Below are 24384 nucleotides of genomic sequence, written 5' to 3' on the forward strand. Positions count from 1 at the left end.
TTCACTCAGCCTGATGAACGCCTCCAGTCCAGTACTTTCTCTTTGCCGAAGCAATTTTCATCTTTTTAAATGCAACTTTGAAAAATGCCCTGGCTCCTTATAGCGTCTGATGAATTGACACAGATTTTCTTCATGCACATGCCAGGCCCGGGATCCATTCTGACATTGATGGACATGTCTCTCTGTATAGTGCTCGCCGTTCCTCTTGCTTTTGCTTATGGCTACGGATCACGCTCCCATCAAGGCCGTCTGTCAAAACCTGTGGGCCGATTCAAGCAGCTGCAGCCCCCGGGGACCACATACAACCAGTGGTGGGAGTATAGAAAATTTGTAGTACAGTTACATGACCAAAAATGTCCTCAATTACAAGTACTTTTGGCAAAGTTATACTTAGTAAAAAATTATGCAATGGTAAAAATGGTAACACTTTATAATAGATGCACAATTTACAGCTAGGCCTGTCACGATAACACATATAACACAAGTGTGATATGTAAATTATACATTATAAGTGTGATAAGTAAATTAATGATAAACAATGATATTGAAACAAATTGCCCCAAAATGCCACTGAACCACTAACCCAACAGCAAATTTAAACCACAAAAACTATTCTAAATCTACAATATTGTTAAAAATCATGTAAAAATCTATAAATAAATAGCAGAATGAAACACTTTAGTACTTAGTTTGCATTTGTCATGAATCATACAGGTTATTTATTCAACCTTTTATAGCTTAAGCCTTATTATATAGCCAAAAAAAACATTTCCCAGTAGTGCAAAGAAAATGTAAACGTGATAAATACTGACCCCAAAAAATATTGTTCCAGGTTTCATCTATTGCACGATAAGCTTAAGAGTGAATCATTCCTAATAAGCCATTCGTTCATTATTCATATATTCAATTACAAGTCCAAGCACTGCTGCCAAATTGTACTTATGGAAAAAATGTAAGTATGCATAAAAAATACTGAAAGTAATAGCTACTTTTCAAGCTCAAACCCAATTTTAGGAGCATTTTAGCATCACTCTTGTATAAAACATGATAAAAATCTACTCTATTATAATAACGTGAGTGTTAGTAATTAGTTCCACCCCTGCAGACAGTCTATCCAGTGCTTCAGAGAGCTTATAGGCCCAGACTGAGGACAATAGTGGGTGTGACTGACCACTGTCTCTGGATCTGCTCACATTTGTGGTGAGTTTTCATTCTCTTTGACAGCACACTGGAAAAAGAGGTTAGAGTGCAGAGGAGGAGAGCAGGCAGAGTTTAACCTGTTGCACTGGGTCACCCTCTCTGTGCCTGAGACTAGGTTGACATCTATGTTAGTTAGATAGATATAGTATTGCTTAATATACTGAGCTGTGCAGTTAATCACATTTTAATCATGACTAGAATTTATGCTCCTGTCAATTCTGTTCTGAATGATGTGGGCGCTTGTGATGCCGCCTCACAAAAACTGGAACAATTCCACTTGTTTAATCTGTGGCATTTTACAACATTTCTTGAATATGATTTCTCCTCTGCAGTGTAACTTTTGACTATTGACTATAAACCAGTGTTTCAAATGATGATTTTATTTATGACACAAAATTGCAACTGGCTTTTTCCCATGATAGAGTACCACTAAATTATAATATATGTCCCTGCCAAATGCATAAAATAGTAATCACTCATACTACTACTACTATTAATACTACTACTGATACTTCTACTTCTGTTTAAAATGAAAAATACCAGAATACCTATTTAATTATTGCGGTCTTTTACATATAAAACCGCTGCATTTGCTGTGTTGTGATGCAGACCAGTGTTTTTTCCTCAGCAGCAGTATTTTGTGGTTGGACTATTAGTTTTAAATCCACTCCCCTCGGCTGGCTGCTGTTCGGTGGCAGTCTGTCAGAGGGACTGTAATGTATCGAGGCAGTGTGTGACAACTCCATTCTGTTTGGACTGTCTGCTCCTCACCGCCGCTAAACCCCATCAATGGAGTCCCTGAATCCTGTGCGTGACACCGGGAAATCTTACATTTGTTTTGGGAATAAAAGCCTCGAAAATCTGCTCTGCTTTAAAATTGTCAGCAGATTATCCTTCACAATAACCATCATTTGGCCTGTCATATACTGTGGTCTTTATTAGTTTAATTTTAGCTACTGCTGCCACGATACTATTTTGATACTAGGGAATAGAAGTGATACTCAATACAGATTCTGATACCGACAATTATTTCACAAATAATTTTTTTAGAAAATAGTTTTGTTTTTTTGTGGGGTTTTTTTCAACATTATATCTGTGTAATCCCTCAGTGGTCGAAGTAGGTTCTGTAGTGGTCCATGGGTGTATACTAGTCTATGTGACCAGCTCAAAGTCATTCTAAAGCCAGGAAAGGTCCTGTAAATATGACGTTTTTAAATGAGTATCTCTTTTGATACTAGTTTTATTATAAATTACTGTCTGATTTTTGATGTCTTTGACAATCTTAATTCTATCTGAAGTGCTTTACAACATGCAACATTTAAAAAGCGCTTTATGCCGTGTTGTAGATGGCATGTTTTTATCATGAGAGACTGACACAAACACTTCTAGTACTTTGACAGTTTACTAAAACTTTGATTTGTTAAGTGTTAGTACAAACAGAACAACTCAGCTTTGTTTACATGAAATTTCATGTTTCACGATGTTGTACCTACTTAATCTTTGTCCGTCGACAGTAGGGTTTGTTTAGCCTCCCTCATAAAGACATGCCTTCTATATTACCTTTTATTAATGTTTTTCTATGTGCGTTATAAGTAAGATGCATTGTTATTATTCGATATGATTACATTACATTGGTGATTAATGAATAAACTCATTGTGTGTTTGTGTGCAGGTTTGGTGTCAGGTCTGGAGATCACTTCCACAGGGCCGGCCTCCATACAGAAGGCCAGTGGAGAGAGCGCAAAGCTGGACTGTCAGTTCACTCTGGCCTCTGAAGACACAGGACCTCTGGACATTGAGTGGAGCTTAAGAGCTCCGGACAACCAAAGAGAGGACACAGTGGTATGTTACAAGCACACTCTGCCTCATCACCATGTTACTCAGTCAACTATAGCTTTTCTACTGAATTTTACTAACAACTACTAAAAATAAAATAAAAACACTCTTTATTTAGGTTCCATAGTGTTCCATGGGTGTATACCTGTCTATGTGGTCTTATACACAAGATAATTCTAAAGATATTCAGGAAAGTTTCATTTCTGTTTTGTGAATATGATGTTTTTATTATCGATACCTGCTCACTATCTACTTTTTATGCTAGTTTTAGTGTCGATTAGTATCTGATTTCCGATACTTTTGACAACTCTATACATAAGGTTAATTCAGTTCATACCAGCCTTATACTCTTAGGAGCTACTGTGAGATGCTGAAAACAAATGTAATCTGATCCTCTCTACTTGGATTCTGAGCTGTGTGCAGTGTCCTCAAAGACGAACAGTAGCATGACATGGATCTTTATTTCCTGTGCCATGTTACCAGTCTGGCCTGCAGCCATAGACTGGGATCACATGAGAGCTCATTCAGCCAGCAGGATACTCCCACCCCAGGGACTTCACATACTAAAGATACTACTATAGGCTCACCGTGCTTAGTTCAACACAATTTCAGTATTTTTAGGGACTGTAGTTTGAGCTAAGCACAAGCAACAATAAATATAACTGTCTTTACATTTGAAAGTTAAAATGTAGGGCTAATTCAGTTTCCCACTGAACATGTTTTGTCCAGTAGACCACCACACCTCCCTCTGTTTTTTACCCATTTTTAGTATTTTAGTATTTAGTATTTACATTATTTTTATGCAGTGTGTTATGTTGTTTTGATCTACAACCACAATGCATGACTAATTTAGAGTTAAGTATGCACAATTTTCCTGAAGCACTTTGTTATTGTTGCCAAACATTTGAATCTATAAATGTAAAACACTTGGACATCTCTCGCATTTGTTCTCCTTGACCTGTCAGAGCTTAAAAGCACAGAGTCACATTTAAATAGCCCATAACCAAACCAAAGTCACGCTCATAAAACAATGTACGTAAGCATTATACAGTATTTATTCTAAGACACTGCTCATTGTTTGTGGTGGTGTTCAGAAGAATAGGCTCATAGTGTTCAGGTCAGGGCTACTCTTTATCACTGTACCTGTTTTTCACTTTGAGTTCAGGAAGGCATCTCAGGGAGGCATCCAATGAGACAACGCATGCTATCAGTGACGAGGGCTGATCCACAAGGTCATACATAGTTCCTAGTTCCCAGTGGATCCCAGTTCCCTCATCTGCCGTATGGGTGTATGGAAATTTCATCATTTAATACTTTTGTACTGATGCAATTGAAGTTAATACCACTACGGAGCCCAGTGATTCATATATTTAGAATTATCCCACATACCATCAGGTCTGGTGTGATAGCTAATGCTCATTGCTTTGTTGAGAGATGCCAGGCATGCTTATGGTATCAGACATGTGTATTTGGCTTCTAGGTAAAAAGAGAGCGAGGGCTTTGGGCATTCAGTAGAAGTAGGGAGGGGTGAAATATCGGTTCTGATATCAGTATCAGCCAATATTGGTGGAAACTGACAATATTAATCACTGATTTCTTCAGCGCTGCCCTGTTCTTTGTGTATGTCCTCAATTTATCAGATCAGTCTTTTTGAACAGACTAATTAGAAAAATTTAAATAGATGAGAAATTAGACTTACAATTTGATTGTATGTTTGCATACAATTATGAAACATGAAACAAATATCTTTTATGTTCAAGATGAATGCATAGTATTATTTACAAAAGTGAAAAGTTAATTTGTGATCTTTACTTACATTTTTTTGGCCTTGGTATTGACTCCACCCCACTTTTGTCGTGAATGTTCCTAAACCGCGCTTTCTTTGTGGTGGCACTTCCAGTTAAACGCGAATCCCGTTAATTTCAATGGAGAATTTGGGAAAAGTTTTGCTACTAAAATCTGATATAAAATAGATTGATTTGCGTAAAGTCAACACTGTACCAATTCTCTAGGAGACTTTTGTTCTGTAGTCCCTATTGAACTCATTTGCTGTCAAGATCGGCAGCGCCGTGCAAAATAATACAACCCGAATGATGATGGCGGTGCCCATGGCAACTTCTGGAAAAGGTGAATAGATTTTAAAGCTGGTATTGGCAAATATTGGCTATAAGGCACAGTGGAATACAAATATGGGATATCGGTATCGGCTCAAAAATCCATTCATCCACGGACCATCCCTAGAGGGAAAAATATTAAATAGGCCGTTATTAAATCCAAAAATAGTACTGTAATAAAATAAATCCCTAGAAATATATGAAACATGTTTTTGTGTAGTTCCACAGAGCTGCCCCCTTTGTCCTTGAGGGTGTCTGCAGACTGCTTTGTTTGCTGAAGCTATTGAAAACCATATTGACAGCGAACATTAGTGAGCCACCTTGGCATCAACAGTTCAATAAATGTATTGTGTGTTTAAATTTGATTAAACCGAACACAAATGCTGGCCATGTTTGGTTTCTTTCTTTGTCACCATGAAGGACAGTCTTTCTGTCTTGATGTTTTGTTTTGCTCTTACCTTAAAAGCAGCTGGAGGCATAGCAGTTATTGTGAGGGCTTTCGAGCACTCCAGTTAAAAGCACAGATAAGACTGGGCTGCCTGACAGGTTGTTTGGAGTACAGTGGAATCAGAGCTTTCTGTTTTGCCTCTCAAATCACCCCTCCTCCTCCTCCGCCTCCTCCTCCTGTTTTTACACACATAAGATGAATTGCTGAGTTTCAGATGTCATCACAATATTCTGTAGACCAAAAATACAAATTATCATGTTCAACATTTACCTTTTGAATATTTCATATCGAAGCTCAATGCAGTCTATATGGAAAACTGGCTCTTGACTCCCACCCCCCATTTTGAGAGTATGACATCATCCCATTTTAGAATCTGAAAACCAGGACTGAACTATGTGGAAAAAAATATCAAATTGTGATTTTTCTGACAAGCATTGATTTGCAGTTTACATTTGGATAAGAGAATTCTGTTCAAAACTCAAATTTTAAAGACTACCAGGAGAATTGGCTAAAAAGTCTGACCCACACTGCTGCAGGTGCTTAGCATCAGGTTTGACTGACAACGTTGCTAACACTAGCAGGAGTGACCTCAGAGAAAGAAGGTGCCTCATCGGTCTGTTACTAACGTTTATATCTTGATATATGGACAAAATAGTCAAATTCACACCAGGATCATGTAGCACAGATCAATATGAACGTTTTAAGACCAAATTGATGAGCCTGACAGCAGCAGAGACATTTTTTAAATAGAAGTGCCAGAGTGGATGGAGCCGGAAGCGTGCCTGTGCTCACTTCCTTTCTGGAATCCGGTGACTGTTTTATATATACAGTCAATGGATTGCAACTAATCTTGCAGGCCTATAATTCATACAGAAAACTGGCTCTTGCTCTGTACCTGCGAGTGTGAAATAATTACATTCTAGAGTCTGAAAACCACCAACCCAGGTCCTTTGTATCTGTGCAGTGTGTGTTTAAGTCCAGGTGCTGCTGATTATATTACTGTGTCCTACCTGTTATTACAGCACACACACAGACACTGCTCCTCTGTGTCCTCCTATGCCTCACCAGCTTGTCTAGTCTTTTGCCCTTTTCATTCCCACTCCCCAGGGCATTTAAATGATTTTTTTTTTCACTGGATCATCATGGTTTTCAAGGTTATTGCATTATAGTAGTATTTTGTAGTTAAACGTGTGCATGTGTGTGAGACTTGTCTGGCAGAGCTTGAGGCAATTTAATTTCCTCCTCCCTTTGGTCGGCTTTGACATATCACTGTTGTTATTGCTGATGTTGCGATCCCAGGTGAGTTTTGCCTTCCCTTGAGAACAGTGGAATTTTAACCCTATTACCTGTTTACATGGGTAATATTCTCAAGATGTGGGTGTATCCTATGGAGACCACACCTGTCTTTCATACCAGTGTAGTTGCAAGTAGAGCAGGAGAAATATATCCTGGCTATAGACTGTATAAAGAAGTGGACTAAGTGAGCAATGCTGTCAATCAAACCTGTTGCTAACACTAGCGGTAGCAGCCTCAGGGAAAGAGGGGCCTGATTCGTCTGTTATTAATGTTCTTGACTTGAGTTATGGACAAAATAGTGAAATAAAAATCTAAGGATCATGCAGAGCAGGTTAATATGAACATTTTAAGACCAAAATGATGAGGCTCACTGCAGCAGTTACAGAGAGCGGGGGTGACAATTTCACAATGTAAAGTGAATTGGAGTCAATGGAGCCGGAAGTGCGCCCATGAGCACGTCCTATTTGTAATGCGGCAGCTAGCCGGTTAGCTATGTCCATTTATATATGCAGTCTATGATCCAGACAATGGACTGTTAAGCAACACCACTACTTGGCTGTTATATTTATTATTGAATTTTTATTGAATCAAGACGACATTGTTTCAAATTGTACACGGTTATCGGCTAGGGCAAGTAAAAGATCTTATGCCAATCGTTTGGCAGTATAAACATGTGGTTTAGATCACAGTCTGGATTCAGAGCAATAGATATTTTTGTAAAGTGGATGACATTGGAGTGGAAAGTCTTCATTTGTTGCTTTAGCTGTCTTGTTTTAGTTCATGTTATTCTTAAAAGTCGTATTTATTTATTTTTTTTTATATCAAAAAGCAAGATGAAGTAAATAAGTCAATAATTGTTGTCATAACAGCCACCCTTGGGCTAAACTAATAGTACTGTTATACTATTATTATTCAGTCCAGTTCAATTTTATTTATATAGCACATTTAAAAACAACTTCAACTACCCAAAGTGCTTCACATAAAAAGTCAACAAAAAATAATATACAGATAATACAAAACCTAGGAAAAGAACAGTAAACACCAAGATATCCTGTCTAGCTAGTTTTAAATGCCAGGGAGGAGTGGTGGGTTTTCAGTCTAGATTTAAACTGTGTTAAAGACCGAGAGGATCTGAGAGACAGGCATTATAAGTCATCAGTCGTGTAAACAGGCAGAGGTAAAGATGGCACAGTTTTATGCTTTCACATATAACCATCTCTGTAAATAAGTATTTTAGTATCAATTTGTTTTGGGTTTAATTTTTTTATTGACTCTTACATCTGTACTTTTGTTACAATACAAAAATTTCAAACTATATTTTGAAACAAAGGAATAGATTCCATACTCAATACCAACTCTGATACCACGGTTATAATAAAAACACTCTTTCTTTAGACAATGGAATGTGATTTTCAACATTAAATGGTAGTACTTTCTTTTATATTCCTATGTGCCTTTATAATTTGTGTAGTCCCTCAGTCGTCCAGGTAGGTTCCATAGTGGTCCATCTGTGTGGTCTTGTTGTGATTCAGCTCAAGATCATTCTAAAGCTTTTCAGGAAAGGTTCATTTCTGTCCTGTGAATGTGACTTTTCAAGTACTAATACCTGCTCAATTGTGTATATAGTTTTGATGCTAGTTTTAGTATCGATTAATATCTGATTTTCAATACTTTTGACAACCCTATTGTCAGCACACCCTAGGATTTTGCTGAACTTACTCCTGGCATTGATCATGACACCATCCCTCATGATTCTCTGTGTGAAGACCGGATTGTTGATGTAGATGCTTTAGCTCCACCTGTTCTTCATTAGACATTTTCCTGCAGGAGGAGGTGGAGAAGTGTGGGGTCACCGCTCTCTGTTGACACAGCAGGTGTAGATTTCGCTGCACAGTGGAGGCATTGTTTGTCCCTTCTTCATTATCCTTATGCAGAGAAAGAGCAAACAAGTGCAGGCGCCACACTGAAGGACAAAGATAAACAGTATTATTGTATAGGTTGTTTAGGTTTGTTGAGCAGCTTTTGTTTTTCCAGAGTTCACTGCTATTTCTTGAAGGCTGTTTTGTACAAATTTTATGTTGTTTATGTTTTTATAATTATAACTTGGTTTGATGGCATTGGACTTATGATAAATATTTATCATAGTTTTAAGTCAGTGAAGTGGCAGTTTGTGGAAAAAAAATGTTTGATAAGATACATGGGGCAGGGACAATTTATGGATAACAAGGCATTTTTACAGCAGTTTAATCAAATTAAACTTCCATTAACCATTTAACGAAATAAAGGTGTAATCAATTATTTAGACATGTTTGGGCCCTTGTTTATGTTATGTACGTCACTGATCTGAAAGTTGGCGGTTTGAATCCCGTTCTTGATGCAAAACTCATTGGTTCAGTGGTCAGATGTACTGACTCACAGATTGACGGGACGATTCCAGCTCACACAGATGAATAATGTCATTCTGTCCTTGGGCAAGATACTTAACCCACCTTGCCCCCAGTATCTGTGTACACTGGTGTGTGAATGTGTGCGTGACTGGGTGAGCGCTTCCTTAATATAAGGCACTTTGCGTGACTTGAAAGTGGGAAAGTGCTATATAAAAATGTCACCATGTACCATTACCATTTATGTCATATCTGTTGCCTGTGTTGAACCAGGAAGTAAAAATATATAAACTTCTAAAATTTAAAAACTAGAAAAAAGGCAAGAAAACTTTTAGTAGTTTAACCTGTAATAAGACTAGACTGAAAACCCACCTCTTCTCCCTTGCATTTAGTATTAGCTAGACAGCAGATGTTGGTTTTAAATGTGCTATATAAATAAAATTGAATTGTGATATGCACTCATAACACATTTTGCACTGTGCATCATTCTAAATCATTTCCGCCTTTAATCTTCCAGGTGCTGTTGTACTCAGGCGACAGAGCTTATGAGGACTACTACCCACCCATGAAGGGCAGGGTACACTTCAACTCACCCGACCCCAAAAACGGTGATGCCTCCATTAGCCTCACAGGCCTGACATCTTCGGATTCAGGAACATACCAGTGCAAAGTGAAGAAGGCTCCAGGCATCCGCAGCAAGAAGATACTGCTCACTGTGATGGGTGAGTGCCCAGTCTCTCCACAGAAGCCAGTGCACACAGATTCTTTTAAAAGGCTTAACTCTGTGCTCTGTTAAAATGCATTGTATCACATGACCTTTGCCCTTCCTGGCTGTTTTCATGTAATCCTCCTAAAAATGGACTCATAACCTTCCTCGTGGCTGTAGAGCATTAGAATTTTTATGGGAAGTCACCGGCCTCTCCAGATGCCCTGAACACATAGATACAATTTTGCTATTAAAAAAAATAGGCAAAATGGTGGGGACTATCCAACAGACCTATGCTGAAACATGTCTTTAAATGTGTTATTTGAGATTTAATTATTATTATACTATTATTAGCTAAATGTGAAAATTTCCCACAAAAGTGCAGAAAGCAGACTTTATAACCTTGGCATTCACAAAATTATTTATAATTCAGTGTATTACCCGCCTGATCGTGGGATTCAGCTTCTTATTATGTGTGATGATTTGAGGACTTTTCCCCTTTCAAAAGATACAATATGTAGTTGTAAATTGTTCATTTGTATGGCAACAACTCTTAATTTTTCATAATGTTTTTGATTAAACAAATCCAGGCCACTGGTGTAAAAGTCCACTGCTAGCCAGATAAGGATTGCCTTTTGTTGCTAACTTAGCAGTGGTGAAAATGACGTCACGGCCGAAACCAACCTTCTAATATTTGCATAGGTAAACCATAAATGCCTACGAGTTTCAGCAGCAGTCCCTGAGCTGTTATCTGAGTAGGTTTTGCCTTTTTGTACAAGGAAAGAGCTTTTCAAAATGGCTTATGTTGATATGATATTTTGAGCAAATATCACAGCACTAAGTAGTTAAACCAGACTGAGGCTCTAAAACAAATACTGCTGCAGGTGCTGTACTGGAACCGTGTTGAACCAAAAACATTGATCAGGTGGTGTGAGGTCATTTATTTACTCTTCTATCCAATTAAAAATACACTACTCCACCACCTGCTTGTGTCAGTGGAGATGATATTGCTTTCCATTACTTTCCACGGTGTTCACAGTATGACATTGTGTTTATCTTGCATGTATTCTATCACAGGTGTTTTTAGTGCTTTATAAATATCTTGAAAAACATGGATTTCACTGTGAGTGGAGTCACCGCTTCACAGATCTGACGTGTAACTTGGCCTGGTGATATCAGCTGCATGTCTCCTTGGAGATAGAGAAGTTTACTTAGACAAACTGTACTGATTCAAAAGGGATATTAGCTGGACATAGTAGCTCACACACTACAATATTACAAAGAGCAAAAATAGACTGTAACGAAATTAACATTACTAAAGAAACAAAACAACAGAGCAACAGACATGAGTCGAATAAGGCACAAATTTACAGATTACTTTATAGATGGAACACTGCAGGCACAGCAATCACATGTCCATAGTGACAAGCAGGTGGTGGACCCTCCAGCAGAAAAGTCACATGGTGAACCATTAAAGAAAGAATGAGTACAATAAAATTCTCTTTGACTTTGTGAGAGTTTGCTGATATCTCTGGATACAGTGTGTGCGATGCGTTATAGGCTGCTTATAAGATGCCTCAAGGCTAGAGAGGTTGACATACTGCTGGCGATTGACCCCAGGGGCAAAGGGGCTCTTGATAAGACGCTACAGTGACAAGGAGAAGGGAGGACATCCTGCCTGCTCTGCATTTTACCTTCAGGTTGATCTTGTCACGAGGAGGTGGTCTAAGAACAGGAGACACTCATGAATATCGGTGGGTCAACTTAAGATACTTTACATGGGGGGGTTGTTTTACCCCTTGCAAAGGTGCTAACATTAGTGGTGGAAAGATGCAGTATACTGAAAATGTGATAAGAATTGTTTTTTTGCCGATATCAAAGTACAAAATATCAAGTTTATATCATCTATAAATACAAGTATAAACAATTGCATTTAACATTGAAACATCTAGTAGTGTTTCCCATTAATAGAGGAGACTATGGCGGTCCCCCATAGTCTAAACACGAGCTGAACAAAAAACTGGTGATAGAATGCGTCTTCTGAATATTGTTATTAATATTTTTATTTTTATTAATATTGACCCCTCCTAGCTGACATCCACACTATGTTCAAGCACTAAATAGAGCTCCTATTGTGTATTTTTTTCCGGCTACTCACGGACAGTGAAGGTAACTGGAGGAGAGACTCGACCTGCACTGTACCGCCACACGTCAGCAGCCTTCAGTGTCACTTACTGATGCACAACTTGACTCTGTAGAACACTTTATATCACTTTATAGTCGATCCTCACCACCTTTTGCTCACAAGCTCACTGCACGGCTCTGGTAGTCTATCTAGTTCATCTTGCACTAGAGCCGCAAGATATATTGTAAGCAAAATACAATTTGAGTGGTTGCAATTACCAAAACATCTCAAGGGTTTATTCCTCTTAAGCAAATGTGAAATAAATCGCAAAGGATGTAGTTATTTTAGTAACATAATTTCCTGTGCCAATAGGCCTGTCAAAATAAACACTATATTGACTTATGACTCAATACATAGTAGATTGAACAATTATTTTGGGGGGGTCAATATTCATTGTGGGGACTTTTTCTTTGTACTAGTGGGGGAGCTTTTTTTATTTTTCTGTTCCGTTGGTAGGATAAGAGGTCAGTGGAAGAAATCACTTTTATGACTCATCAAGTGTTTCATATATTGCAGCTCATGTTCATTAACAAAACTGTGTAGAATAGTTTTTGGGGGAAATCCTGCTTTAGGGTCATTGTGTCAGTGGCATAATGGCATTCACTATTATCGTTTTGAAGTCCTGAAAATATAGAAGATACATTTTTTATCATGACAGGCCTATGTGCAAACTGCAAAATATCCTGTCTCACCAAACCTGCTAACACTGTAGTTTAGACCTCTATAAACATGATTTGAAGTGCATGGGATACTTGTATTAGTTTAATAGTTCATATTTCAAATGTTAATGTGAACTTTCAACAGAATTATAACACATAATCTAATCTAATCAATCAACAAATAAAATCTAATCAAGTGGTTGTCTGAAAAATTACAATTTAAATTTTGCCCAAATCATTCTGCCCCGTCCTGTACTGTCTAGCATTATATTGGCAATCATTTACACTTGTCTTTATATTCACCATTAAACAATTTTCTTGAGACCACCAGGTGTAACCACATCCGTGCTATCCATTAGCCCTTATCTGCTTCTTTCTATAGCAAAGCCCCGTACAAGGCATAAATCTGAATTCATTGTTCATTTTAGCATAGCCAGGTTAGCGCTATCTCTTTGCCCTTTATCTCCCAGAGGCCCTAGAACCTTTGTCATCGTCTTTTTTGACCTCATCTTTCAAACAAATAAATCGTTTCATAACCAAGTCCCAGTGTGTCACAGCGTGCTACAGCGGCGCTATGTGTTCAGGGGAGTCACCTTTATGAAAGACGCATTCAAAATGTCACAGCTCTTTGACATTTGTGAGAAGGTACAATGCCACTGCAGAGAAGAGCCTTGGTCGCCATAAATCTCCTATCTGTCCATCATTACTTTCTAGTTTTCAGTCTCATCGTAGTAGTGAGTGATTAGTGTGTGTGGTATCCAGGAGTTTTGGGAAGATGAGAAATGAGGACCATTGCTATAGCAATTAACATTTTAAAACAAAATATATCTTTTGAATGCTGAAAGAAATCCTTAAAATGTGGTTGCATTTAACAGGCAGTTGAAACCCATGAGTAGGGTTGTGAGATTATACGGGGTGTACGCAATGTTTTAATGTAAAAAAGTAAAGCTCGTTTTGCCCCAGGGCAGTTGCATTGTAAAAGCCACTCTTGGGGTCAAAGTGAGATCACTGTGTGCTGTTAATTGTTGTAATTGTTAATCGCTATAGCAACGGTCCTCATTTCTTCCATTTTGTGCTGTCTGTATCTAATCGTAAAACGTTTTATTGTCCACAAACCAGGAAGTAACAGGAAGTGCTGTTAGCATGATTATTGTTGTTGTTGGCATAACCCTAATGTCAAAACTCCACTCTTGCTCATGAAAATTGTGAAACATGCTCATAAACAAATTAGGATGCTAGAAATGCATGAACAAACTGAAAACTCTTAAAAAGGGACTAATTCTGTTTTTCTTTATTTTATTTTATTTTATTTATTTTTTTAAGCAAAAAAGTAAAATTAGGTGCGGCTCAATTGAATTTAAAATGGCAATCAGCAAAATGCCACTTCTTCATTGGGTCTAATTATGCAACATTCTAACTGTAGCCTTTTACAAGCAAGTTCTGAAGTAATAGTATTAGTATTAGTTTAGAAGTTCATATTTTAGTCTTCTCTCAAATGTTAATTCTCCAATACACTGTCAACTGAATTTTTATTATAACAAATTGCAAATCAAATCACAATACTTCAGAAAGATTTACCACAATTTTGTCTCTACTATTTTTCTCTGCCAGTCTCATGTTAATCCTCACATTAAGCTTGATAAGTCTGACATTGTAACACACAAATGCCTGATTCAGCGCTTAAGACGTTATTACCACACTGCATAAACGGCCTGCGGTAAAATTTAGCCTTAGCATCAGACAATGTCCCATTTCTTCACTACCTGTCTGTGTGTCTGTCTAGACGTGGTCTGTTTTTAATTTAGAGATCTATTTGTTTTTCAACCCCCTCAAAAAATTGGTCACATACCCAATGTTTGCACAGGTTTTTCTGTAAGATTCTAGTCTTCACCCGACGTGCTGCCTGCCATCATCCTGAGTGACATTTCAGTAATGACAGCAGCTCTATCAATTATGCTGATTACGATTCTCATTATGTCCATGGCTTCTACGGACAAAACAAAACGCCCACAATACCTAACTACTTATTATAGAACATAATGAAACCACAGTCAGTGTTGGGAGTAACTAAAATCATGTACTAGAAATATGTATTCAGATTCATTTGATGGTTTTCAGAGTACAGTTACTTTCTTTGCACAAAAATTAGTCGTGTTTAAGTCATGTTATAATGTTGTTACCTCCTCAAAAACATTCCCAGAATTGTTCTTTGTTTTTTACTAATCCTATATTAGTCTGTCTACATCTCCAAAGCACAAAATACTGTGTTCCACCTTGTGATGTCATGAAGTGGTATTTTTTAAGTTACCGTATAGAGCGCACCTGAATATAAGCTGCATCAGCTAAATTTTAAAAGAAAATCCATTTTGTACAAATATAAGCCACACCTGAATACAATACAAATCTTAATACAATACAAATCTTGCTGTTTTGCAGATTTTTTTTTTTTTGTGTGTGCAATTTTGCATGCTTTTTTTTTTTCACAGTGTATGAACGCATATTGTGTCATTTTGTTCTGCGTCCTAATTGGCTGAGGGACTGTGTAGGCCATTGTCAATCAATCTCCTCCGTGCCGTGTTTCCTGTACAGTACAGAATGTGTTCAGTCAAATTTACTTAAATGTTCGATCGAAACTACAGCAGAGCGGTGCCAGGATGAAGAGGCACGGTCAGAGGAACTGTGAGATACGCCTGAGTCACTATTAATTAATTAAACAAGAGAGAAATGTGAGAAAATGATAATGCCTACTACTTCACGGATTTCGCCTATTAGGGGTTATTTTTAGAAGGTAACCCCCGCGATAAACAAGGGACTGTATGTGGAAGTTTTTTGTTTTTGTTTTTTTTAAGTTAAAACATACTTTTTTTTTTAAACTGTGCCTGAAAATCGGCAGTACAGCATCAACATGCCATCAACATGGGATGAACATACTTGCATGTTTAGAAAATAAAACGGCGCCAACACGGCATCAACATAGAACCAACACGACAGTAACACGGGATGAGCATACCAGCTTGTTTGTTAAATGCATAATAAACCAAACGTAATCCTATGTTGGGTTTTTATACTATAATATAATACTGCTTAATATTAGTTGATCACAGTTTTTATGGATGGAAATGACTAAATAAAGAATAATTATGTTTTCTAATGTATTTTCTTTTTGTCTCTGCAGTGAAACCATCTCGACCAAGGTGCTACTCTGAAGGCACCACTCAGGAAGGCAAAGACATCGTGATGAGGTGTGTCTCCAAAGAAGGCACCAATCCACTCCAGTACGTCTGGGAGAAGACCAGCGGGAACAAGCTGCTGCCCCCAACCGCCACACTCGGTAAAACAGTTTAACAGTGTTTCACCTTTGGATATTATCTTCCACAGTATGGAATTAAATTTATCCATCTACGCAGTGAATGTTCTGACCTGAAATATGGCTTTAACTTTCTATTTCCGTGTAATCGTTCAGGTGCCGCCTCTAGAAAGTTACATACTATACCTTTTAATGTAGATAAAATGGTATAAGACATTTGACATTATACCCATCACTCCTGCGTGAATGAAAAACACCACTTTTTAACAGACACTGAATTGTATGCCAGTTGTTTTGTTATATGCATAACAACAGTAGTTTAAGCTATTGACATAAACCATCTGCATTTTGTCAGTTAAAAGACAAATCGCCCCTTAGTATTATAATTTTCTGTCTGAATTTTTTAAAATTAAGCTATTCTTGTTTTTGTTTCTCTACACTTTTCAGGATTTGGTATGGTTTGGTGAATTTATTAGGTTTACATGAGCAAAAACTTATTTCCAGCTTCAATTGTGCTATGAGTATTAAAAACTTTAAACCTCAAGATCTCGTAATATTTCTAAAGAGACAAACTTATTATCAAAATTCAGCCCAATATGAAACTGAAGAGATGTCGCATGAACATAATCTGTTGAGTTTCATTTTATACACAGACCTCCGACTCTAACAATGCCTTTGCTCTTCACTTTTATTGCAGATACAGCTGCAGGAACCATTATTGTCAAAAACGCATCTGCCAGCGCATCTGGCTCGTACCGCTGCACTGCCAGCAACCTCGTCGGGACTGACGAATGTGTGCTGCAACTTAATGTGACGCCTCGTAAGTATTCTGCTTGCATTTGTCCAGAGACAGGACGCTCACTCCAGGGAGGTGGACTTTGTCTCTGTGTTGATTTTTACCATTAGTTGTTTTATGGGAATCTGCCATGTATTTTCATGGTTGTAAAGAGAACTGAAAATCTGTATCCAAGTAAAAGTAAAAGAAAAATCATTTCTATCAACTGGAAAAGTGAAGATGTTTTGCTGCTCATCCAAATTGCTTCTTCAGTTCTGAACTGAAGAACTGAAGAAGCAGCTTGGAAGAGGAGCAAAAAGTACTGTCAAGTATAAAGTACACATGAAAGACGCTACTCATATTAGTATTAGTAGTATTAGTAACTGTTTTTTACGTTTAAAATCAGTGTTTTACACAAAGCTTTATTCATTTTTAAGATGAATTAAATTGTTTTAAACCACAATCTGTTTTCATTAATTAGTTTTTTTTTTTAAAACAAATGATTTAAACAAAATGCATACTACATAACAAGGGATGTTACATACTAACTATTGGTACAGTTGTTGTTATGCCTAGAACATTCTGTATTTATGTGCTCATCAGTATTAATGAACATAACATTTTCCTGCATTTATATTACACATAGCTTCTATTTTTGGTCTGAATAAAAGGTTATATTATAAGGCCTTTTTTTATCTTTATATAATATCGTTACATTCTACAATACTCAACTTACCTGGTAAGAATCCGTAACGATGCCACACTGCAAAACAAAACCTCTCATCAGTACTCCTCCCAGATATGATATGCCTGTGTTGAACTATATTTCCCTATTTTTCCTAAAGCTCCGAACACGGCTGGCATCGTGGCGGGCTCCATTATCGCTGTGCTGCTCTTCCTCCTCATTATTGCAATCATCCTGTTTTGCTTCTGTCGCGCCCGTAACAGAAAGAAGTATGAGAAAGAAATCTGCAATGAGATCAGGTACGAGCACCAAAACAACCTGGAATATTGTTTTCTTATTTATGTTTATATATAAACATGGTTAGTATGGTTATAACAACATTTTTTTAAGTTTTATTGCCATTATCACTGAGCAAAATTCACAAACTAGGAATGAGTTTGGAAGCTATGGTGAAACATAAAATATATATAAATAACTATAATAAAGTTAAAGGCATGCCAAAAAAAAGGCGTTTGTATAGATTTTTTTTTTGTTGTTTAGTTTTGTTTTTGTTTAGGTTTTTTTTACTCATTTCAAGCTTGTGGCAGTAGTTACAGGTATACAGTATTTACATCTACATGGTGAAAGACACAATAGATTTGTATTGTTTTCTTACATAGCTATTCATACATACATATGTGCCTACACATTCACAATACAATAACAAATGTAGCACAAAAGGAATTGGGGAGAAGAAAAACAAACTCCCACCCGTTGTACCTTGATTACACTGTGTACTTCCACAGTTTACGATCAGATTTCTTGTAGTTGTTACATTAATCTTTAGTTTTCTTCCTTCATGCATATTAGTTGGTACTATAATAATAATAGTGTAATAATTACCTCTGATCTCAAAAATCAAATATAAGTCTATTATATATAAGTATTTTGGATATGGTAACTATATCATTGATGTATAAAGTAAACAATTTAGGACCTAATATTGAGCCTTGCTGAACACCACAAGCAATGCCCAAGTAACCAGGTGTTTTTACAAACTGCAGTCTATAAGATAACTTGTCCAGTTTAGAGCCACTCCCTTTATTCCATATAGTTTTAGTTTTTTTTGGCGTAGTATAGTGTGATTCAACGTGTCAAAGGCTTTCCTAAGATCTGTGAAGATCCTAGCCACATATTTCTTCTAATCTCCACCTCAACTATTCCCATCGTTGTCCTTTTTTTTTTTTTTTTTCTAAACCCATAATCACTTTGTTATTAGATTGTTTGTGTATACATTTTTCTAATCGGGTTTCAGATTTTGGAAAACTGAAACCTGAGTGAGTTAGAAAGGCCTGTAGTTTGTGAAAATGTGTTTATCACCGTTTTTATGGATGGGAATTACTTAAGCCATTTTCATATTTTTGGACAAATAATTATATTGGCTATAGTAATAATATATATTATGTATGTATATATATATATATATATATATATATATATATATATATATATATATATATATATATATATATATAGTGTAATCTTCCAAACAAGGCTATAAAGTGCTATTTAATGCACTTTACTGGTTAATTTTACAATGTGTTCACATTTTGTGCGATACTTGAACTTCAACAAAGACCTTTACCTGCACATTTTAGCACATTCCTGATGCCTTGTTAAATATTGTCCTAATGTTATTGACATAATGCAAAAAAAATGTTGACGTATTCATTTTTTGCATTGTTGCCCACCCATAGGGTACAATAAAAATAGGAGTGGACTAGTAACTGGGCTCTTGACCCCAACTCCCCTAACACCCACTAAAATGCTTCTTCACCATCAGCATTTTTCCGTTTCACCCTACTCAAATAAACAGCTGTGGTAATCAGTTTGAAAGCTTTGTTTGCCCTGTGGATTGTGTGTCATGTCTGGGCTGGCTGCATCCCACCCCTGTCGGACCCTCCTCCCCCTCCCTCATAGGCTTGGACTAACTGTGGGCTAGCTGATGACCAAATGTAGGCTGCTATATTTATCACAAGTGAACAGAAATTTGAATAGATGCAAATAGCTGCATTTTACAGTAATTTCAGCCAGAAAGGACACAGTATTTAATTATTCTGCATAACAACTGCTATAGATCTCCACAAACATGTTCTGAAATGCATGTGATTCTTGTATTAGTTTGTCAGTTCATATTTCAGTCTTTTAGTCAATTCTCCTGGCCATGTTTAAAATGTGAACTTTGAACAGAATCCTAATTTTGAAACATAAACCGTGAATCTAATCTTAAATGCAGTGCCTGTCAGAAAGTTCATAATTAGATATTTCACCCAAATATTCTGCAGCAACCACAGACTGTGTATAAATGGATGGAGCTATCCCGCCAGCTGACTCTGACTCCTTTTCACTTTCTCTTGAAAAACTGTGGCCCCTCTCTCTGTAACTGCTGCGGTCAGGTTCGTCATTCTGGTCTTAATGTGTTCATATTAACCCTCTCTACATGATCCTGAGCGTGCCAAAGCACCCACTCCTGCCCACTCCTGCCCACTCCTGCCCACGCCCTGCTAAACCGGTGGTGGATGGGAAGGTGTGTTACCTTCAACATCCTTGCTGCAGGTTGGTTCTTTGGGTGATTTGATATTCGGGGTCAGAATTCCAAGTATGGAACTCTGCTCCAAATTCGCCATAACTGCTAGGCTCAATGAGCTTTATTTTACTGGAGCCAAACGCTACGGGTGACGTCACACTGCCATAGTCCACTTGTTTATACAGTCTATGGCCCTAACCAAATGTGTCTGGGACCACTCTAAACTGTATGGGACAAAGAGGATTATAGTCCACTGCCCCTGCCTCGTGCACACCATAGACTGTATTTAAACACATAAATAACACAACAGCACAGCTCTGCCCTGCGGTGTCGTCTGATCAAGCGTTTAACTGGATTATTACTGCTTATTAGCTGTTAATGTGGTTGCAGGGGGAGCAGAGGGCAGTGCTGTGTTAGGGAGCTCTGTGCAGTGAATACAGGCCTCTGACTGGACACTGGCTGTTTACAAATCAGATAACTGGAATAATTAGATAACTCAGTAATTAGATTTGATTTTTGGTGTGTGTTTACATGCACAAAAGAAATCTGACCATGTTATTAAAGGTCTTTTGGGTTGTCTTATAGAGTCTGTATTGTCGAGTTAATGATTACAATTATCAAAATACAATTAATTAGTTGATTAATTGTTGCAGCCCTATTGCACTCTTCTTTGTGTTGTCTTTTACTGAATTTAATCTAGTCAATTATCTCAGTACCATACACTTTTTAGAAATGTACACTTGTAGTTTTGATTAACAACTTAAGTAGAAACACAAAATTAACTTTTTTTTGCTACTGAACTGTATATATGATGTTTGAGTAGCAGTGTTCCTAGTCCTGTTCCACTGCTCCTAGCAATTTTAGTGCAAACTAAAGTATACTGGAAGCTTTGTGGTAAAAAATGTATAAAAATGGGTGTGCCCTGGCTCCAGTGGCCACTACCAATTTCAGGCATGACTGCCTTGATTACAGCCAGGTGTTTCTGATGACAAATGTGTGCAGGAGCAGAGTATGAAGTATCTGTCTGTCTGAAGTAGCTGTTCGACCAATCACACTGTTCCTAATATATCTTTTTCTTTGTGTTTTCAGAGAGGATGTGCCACCCCCGAAGAGCCGTGTTTCGACTGCTCGTAGCTTCACCGTAGGCAGCCAGCGCTCCTCCCTGGGCTCCATGTCGCCCTCTAACCTCCACGAGTACGTCAAACCTCAGTACGACAAGATCCCATCTACAGAGGAGTACGACAGACCCCCTAGTCACGCTCCGCTCCCCCCTCCCACCGCCTCTAGGATGGCAGGGCCCAACCTCAGCCGCATGGGGGGTATACCTGTGATGATCCCGGCCCAAAACAGGGACGGGTCTATTGTGTAGCATAGCATTTTCTCACAAAGACTATGCAGAGGACAGGTGGATGTATGGAAGTCTGACATGCCCAGTGAAGATACTGAATTTGAAGTTACAAGAGGGAAATCTCTCCTGAAATGAAGGCGCTAAACGTGTTGTACTGAATCACAACAGGACATATGAACTTTTTCTATGAATTTTACTTTCTGAACTTTAAATTGAAGTAGATATACCCCAGGATGGTAAATATACAAATACTATTGTACATAAATGAATGCATGTTGTTTTTAATAGACCTCCTTGCTGTAAAGTTGCAGAGTGTTCATCAGATAGGCCCATTAACTGGCCAACTGTACAGCTGTATGCATGTGTTTGTACATATAGATCTGTGTGTGTGTATGAATGAATACTTCTTGTGAATGCCTGAACACTTATTAGTTACCATAACATGTTAGATTGAAGTTATAATCTGATTCAAAATCCTTAGACATTAACTGTTTGAATAATTCTGCCCAGGCTCTAAGCGATGTGATTGGCTGTTGGTTAAGGGGAGGTTCTTACTACAGTTCTTGTGATTGGAGGATTATCGCTGGTCACTTGAGCGGGCACATTATACCCGTTTTGCCCCCCGTCCCGCCTCCAAGATTTTAAAAGGTTGAGCCGAAAATAATGAGGCCAGATGGAGGCTACAAGAGTTCATTGAGCAATCTCCTCTGATTGAGTTTGACGGTCCACTGACCACAATCCATAACTGACTATAAGGAAGAAATCTTTAAGTTAACTCAAAGGTTTTAGTGAGACAGTTCAGTTTTTAAATCAAATATGCACCTTGTGACCAAATATTACATTTAATAGAAAAAAAACGGACAAAACATGTCCTTTTATCATTTTAATGTGCCATACTCACTATCAGTCAAAAGTTTGGACACACATTTTCATTCTATGCTTTTTTTACTACTTTCTACACCGTGGATACTTACTGAAGGTGTAGATGTATGAAATTACTTATGAAGGAAAAAAGGTTAAGGTTATTTTAGATTCATCAAAGTAACCATCCTTTGCTTTGTTGACAACACTGCAAACTCTTCACCTTCTCTCAATGAGCATCACAATGAAGTCCACGGAAATGGTTTTGCAAAGCAGTGATCAAAGCAAAGAGTACCTTATTTTAAAGAATCTAAAATATGCTTTTGTTTACTACATCCCATAGGTGTTCGTTCAGTTTTAAGAATCCACAATGTAAATAGTCAAAGAGAAAACAGGTCCAAACATTTGATTGTTATTCACACCATCTGGACTCGGGCTGTAAACTAATTGCCGTTTCTTATCGATATATATTGAATCAGTTCTGAAACCGAAGCACTGAGCACCCATGAATTTTTGCCTTATACTCGTCCTTGTTTAGCCTTACCCTCCCATTCGAGATCCCTCACAGCTGGACTTTTCTTGTGCCTTTTCCCTGGTTCAGTTTTGTTCCAAATTGTTCAACTGTTCCTACTTTTCTGCAGCCAACTGTTCAGGTTTACCTTCTTTGTCCCAACCCATTCATTCTTATCCAACTAAATTTTAAAGCTATTTTAATATCATTTTATTTTGTTTTTATTACAGAAATGTTTGTCCACAATTGTTATGAGTATGTGTATACAATGAACTAATTTCAAAGCAGCTAAATGAAATGAGATTTATTCTGTGTATCCTTGCTTGTTGCCGTGCTGCGCTTGGCAACTGTAAAACGATAAGGGTTGGCATCAGTCAGTACCATGTAACTGGTGGTAATGAAGCTACACTTGAGCAGATGGTTTGTTGTCATAATAATAACACCTTTTTTTTTTCTTTTTCCTGGTCATAAATTGTAGCAAACATTTACAGGGTCCCTCTCAGCTCTGTACGCTAACAATATTAACTGTAGCTATTGAATCTGTGTGCTTTTATTGTAAGGGAGATATCCTTCAGGTTTGCGATTTTTTTTTTCTTTTTTCTTTTGTGTATTTTTGTGCTGTATTTTTAAATAAAATATCAGAAATTGAAAATAAATATGTTCACTGAAGAATATTCTATGCCAGTGGCTCTTAAATTTTTCACACCAAATACCACCAAAGAAAAATATTTGGCTTTCAGAGTACGACCAGGTCTAACTCAAGTCTGTAACAGGTCTATCCCAGGTCTAATCTAGGGCTTAACCAGGTCTAAACTAAGTAAACTACACAATTTTCACTATAGTTCTAAACAAGAAATGATCGAAAGGAGGATAAAATGGATAAAAGGAGCTCGCATACCAGTCTGAGAAACACTGGCTGCAGTTACATGCGCACTCAAAATCAGTTTATCAGATCTTTAGAGTTATAAAATCATCAAGTTTCTTTTTGATCATGGTCCCTCACATCAGATTTTGCGGTTTGCAGCTAGTCTTAAATATCTACAAATAAGATAATAATCAGATTTTGTTGTGCACGCTAACATATCCACTGAGTTCACTCCTCTGCCATCGCTCTGGTCTTTAGCGGGGCTTGCACCTTGGAGACCTTAACCCCAGCATCCTGAGTGTGATTAATTGTAATCAGCAGTGAAGTGCCGCCCTTACACCAGGTCAGGTGACTTTCTAACAGCTTAATGACTGTAATTAATCAATGAGGCCGGCAGCCACAGCCACTGCTGTCAACACCGATGCTCTTCATTCAGCTCCAGTATAAACATGCAGTGGTGGTTAACATGGTCACCCAGCCACAGTCTCTACCTGTGTGCTTTAATCACTCCCCCCTCTCCCCCATCTCTCCTCTTCTCCACACCTCCACTGTGCTCGGGTGTAGGTGCATCATACCTAAGCTAAGCAAGGCTGGGCCTGGTCAGTACTGGGCCTGGTCAGTACTTGGACTGGACACCT

At 37.8% G+C, this 24384-nt stretch overlaps 1 protein-coding gene across 1 annotated transcript in view; it reads left to right on the forward strand.

The window, feature by feature from the left end:
- Positions 1 to 23236, forward strand: part of cxadr (CXADR Ig-like cell adhesion molecule) — a 42580-nt gene extending 19344 nt beyond the window's left edge. The window contains exons 2-7 of the mRNA XM_033978707.2: positions 2873 to 3042; positions 9796 to 10000; positions 16004 to 16159; positions 16833 to 16955; positions 17756 to 17894; positions 21251 to 23236. Coding sequence (XP_033834598.1) covers positions 2873 to 3042; positions 9796 to 10000; positions 16004 to 16159; positions 16833 to 16955; positions 17756 to 17894; positions 21251 to 21530 — 1073 coding nt within the window. The 3' untranslated portion in view covers positions 21531 to 23236. The remainder of the gene's footprint in view (positions 1 to 2872; positions 3043 to 9795; positions 10001 to 16003; positions 16160 to 16832; positions 16956 to 17755; positions 17895 to 21250) is intronic.
- The last annotated feature ends 1148 nt before the right edge of the window (positions 23237 to 24384 follow it).

Source organism: Periophthalmus magnuspinnatus, chromosome 14, assembly GCF_009829125.3.
Source record: "Periophthalmus magnuspinnatus isolate fPerMag1 chromosome 14, fPerMag1.2.pri, whole genome shotgun sequence".
Lineage (NCBI taxonomy): Eukaryota > Metazoa > Chordata > Actinopteri > Gobiiformes > Gobiidae > Periophthalmus > Periophthalmus magnuspinnatus.